General features: G+C 43.1%; 1 protein-coding gene across 1 annotated transcript; it reads right to left on the minus strand.

Moving 5' to 3' along the window:
• Window positions 1-510: 510 nt before the first annotated feature.
• LOC136443010 (uncharacterized) lies at window positions 511-1897 on the minus strand. Its single transcript, XM_066440056.1, has 5 exons — window positions 1662-1897; window positions 1292-1371; window positions 935-1143; window positions 687-763; window positions 511-598 (listed from the first exon to the last, which is right to left on the minus strand). The coding sequence occupies exons 1-5, from the start codon at window positions 1709-1711 to the stop codon at window positions 511-513; spliced, it is 504 nt and encodes a 167-aa protein (XP_066296153.1). The 5' UTR covers window positions 1712-1897.
• Window positions 1898-3780: the final 1883 nt, after the last annotated feature.

A 3780-nucleotide genomic window follows, 5' to 3' on the forward strand; every position in this document is an offset into this window, starting at 1 on the left:
GCCTTGTGCTCCATAACTTCGTCACAAATCCCACGGTATGTTGCATCTCTGGTGGTTTCTAGTCCAGCATCAATATCCACGAACTCTTCAAAGGCTTCGCCCGCAACACCCTCGGGAGGTGGGACAGCGGTGTCGGCTTCCATCTCAGTGTTGACGCACAGGATACGCTGAACCCACACTTCCGGAAGCAGTTCTTGATGGTGACAATGCTGACATCTCGCCATGCGTCCATCGCCATGTAGATAGCGTCAAGGACAATGGTCTTCTTGGCTAACAGGGGGGTGGACAAGTTGTTGTCGATGATTTGCAGGACTCTTAGGCTCTTCTCACTATGTCATCACCCAGGCGCTCCCAAATTCTCCAAATGTCCCTCATGGTGAGATCCATCCTGCCCCGGTACTGAGGGGAAAAGCACGAGAACATTGCATTAAACCAATGTAACCGGATTCTTGGCTATCATGGGGGCGGACAAGTTGTCGTTGGCGTCGTTGTCGATGATTTGCAGGACTCTTAGGTTGAGTCATTTCTCTTCTCCGCCGCGTTGATCGGCATCGTGATAAAGGACGTAGCGCACTCGTTCATGAACTCCCAGAGAGAACTGAAAAATTCATGGACTTTTATTACAAACTCTTCAAATTCAGTTAAGGTCTGGTCGTTCTTCAGTTCCACGTTGATCTGATTGGCACTTTTTCTGGTCGTTCTCGAGCATTACGTACAGCTTATGGAATATCCCCAAGCTCAAGTGTAGGCCAGGGATGCACACCTGTTTGAAAATATCATTTTATGATTTACAATTCATCAGAGGTATTATGATGACTGGTCCTTTGCATAGAAAGATTAGTAGGAAGATAGCATCATGAATTATTATTTTGTGTTCATGTTCATATAATAGGTCTTTTATTATTTTTACCGTATGATATTGAGGTATACTGACCTGGTCAAGTGTGATGCTCAACATGGCCGGAGCCACGACATTTCTGAAGTACTTTGCATACTTCAGCTTCCCTCTGCCAGTCCGCATGAAGTTTGCATACTGTGTTGCCATCCTTGCCAGGTCTCGTTCTGGGATGAGCAACGTACGCCCATCCCTGGGCAGCTTCATGCATTCTTTTCTCACTTCACAGTACAGGCATGGCCGGACTCCTGTGCAGTCATACATAGCGAGGTTCAACCTAATCATATAAGTTCATGGGGATTTAATATGCCTACAGAGAGAACATGGAGTGTATTTGTTTGGTAGCTTTTATAGAAATAAGGAACAGAGACAAAAATAAATCAATTAGGTACATACCACATGCTCCTGATATGCCACACCAGTGAGTAAGGCATAGTCTGCGGACACGGAGCCGAACAGTTCGACCATCTGGTAACCTAAATGAAAGAAGAAAAATTGTAACATTCGATCTTCCCACAGATTCATACATTTCTGCTTTCATTCATTATGTTCATATTTCATACCAGAATGTTGCACTTCAAACTGTATCTGTCAGAGTGCTAGTAAATGTTAAATGTGTACTTCCCATTTTTTTATGCAACTGTTTGTTATTGTAGTATACAAAGTGCCTTCCTGTCATAAGTTGGCTCCAGTAAATTTGTACAGCTGTGGCACACATATGGTAATATCCATGTAATTTGATACATAGCATACATAAGATGCTTACCTGCATTCTCTTCCTTGCAGCTCAGCAATCTCTTTAGAAAACCTGCCCATGCCTGTAGCCAGATTCTCCCTGGAGTCCTTGGCATTAAAGATAGAGAAGACTACAGTGTTGGTTTAAGAGTTGGGGCTGTCTTTGTTGAGCACCTGGAACGCGACCTTGAAGCTCCCTCCACCATGGTCGCCTAGCACCTTTATCCATAGTTCATCATCAGGAATCGCTCCTTTGTGCCAAGGAAGCTTCCTACACAGATATAGCAAGATACATTTTGTAACAGAATTCTTGTGTTATAATCTATATCTGATAATTCTGATCAAATTGACAGACCACCCAATTAATCAATTGTTAGGAACTGTGGTGTGTAAGACACCCACATACTTGTGGGAGGAGCCTCATTTATTTTCCTTAGTGCATAGAACTGTCATTGCTCAGAAAAGCTGGGCATGACCTACCCTTCTTCAGCATTCCGTCTTATGATGGCTTCAACTGTCGCTATGAGGGAGTTGACTGCAGCTGCTGGGAGGAGTTTCACTGTGTTGACGCCATCACCATCCTTAGCTGTGAAGGGTAGCAGTTGAGATGTCACGCCATGCTCTTCAATCAGGGACTTTGTGATTCGTCGAGAGGTTCTTTCAGATTCCAAGGTGATGTTATACTCCTTCAGCCACCTTGGAGAAAGTGAAAGTATACGTTACCAAGACTCAGTGCTGTTGCTAATTTTGTGACATAATTGAATACAGAATTAGTGTGTTATTTATTGCAGTCTCAGACTGTTTCTTCACATAAAACAAGAAGATATACCATACAGTATATGAGTGTCGTACACACCACAATCCCAAACAATTGATTAATTGGCTGGATTTTATTTATTGGGTGGGCAGACTACTGTCTCTTCACAGCCATGGACTGACTTGCAAATAGCTTACAATTTGCAGAGCTAGATTGCAAGAGTCTGTAGCGACTGCCATTTGGCACGCAGGTGACATCACTATGGCAATTGCCCAATGTGCGGCCATAGAACTGTAGGTTTTAATCCACTCACTCTGAGAAGGACTTCTACTCTTTTTCGATTAGTGTGGTGGGTTCTTTATCGTGCTTGAGGTATGGTTGTCCTTAAACACGAAAAAATGCCTTTGTTTGTACGAAAAGAGTTAGTTCGGCGACTATGTGCTTGTGAATAATATTTGAAATTATATTTGTAACAGTCTGTCTTCACGACTGCCATTGCCAGGGTTCTCCATCTTTGTGACGCAGTTTGGAACCATATTGGTCCACCAACAATTCTTAAAATCGGAAACTTTGGGCATGCAACTACGTTACAATCACTTTTAACTCTTAGGATTTTGGGTGGCCCTCAGCTCTCGCCACATCCACCAGGGTGTCCATTAACGCAACCACTTTTCTACGGTCAAATAAAGCGGCTGGTCGTGCAGCATGCTCCAAAATTTGTTGTTTTATCGCTTCCGCTGTTTGTTGACCTGACAACCTCTGCACAGTTGTCTCCAACATGTTGAGTCTCTCACGTAGTACCTACAAACAAACATTTCCACATATAAGGATGCATTATTCCACCGTCTAACATAACCGTGTATCTCTAACCCATACTATATAAATTTAACTATCATGTTCACCCACAATACCAAACCATGCACCCAACCTACATACCCATATTTACATCACCCATAACACGTAATGTATTCGTATATATAAACATTACATAAGAACAACCATACCTTTGCTTTTTATGATTGTGTCCCTTGCCTGCGGTTGACCAAAAGTGCGTAGGCTCGGTCTTTCCCCTCTACTTCTAGGCGGCCTAAGTATTGTGACCCACATTGGCTATATACGTATGACTTTTCTCTCCTTCACTCAAAACTAAAGACGTCGACGTTTTACTGAAGCCTACAGCTTTCCCTACAATAATAACGTTCCACTCAAGTCAAAGCCTTGGAATCCGTTTTCTTCTGCACCCTTGACCAAAACTTGGTATACATACCTCACGATGGCCTTAAAAAGTTGCAAATCAGGGATTAGAACAAAAAGGCACGGCAAGAAAAGCGGTTTTAGAGTTTCCGAAATACGTATAAAGACCTTTTTTTGGGGGGGGGGGACTTTACCTACC

This window comes from Branchiostoma lanceolatum, chromosome 10, assembly GCF_035083965.1.
Source record: "Branchiostoma lanceolatum isolate klBraLanc5 chromosome 10, klBraLanc5.hap2, whole genome shotgun sequence".
Taxonomy (NCBI): domain Eukaryota; kingdom Metazoa; phylum Chordata; class Leptocardii; order Amphioxiformes; family Branchiostomatidae; genus Branchiostoma; species Branchiostoma lanceolatum.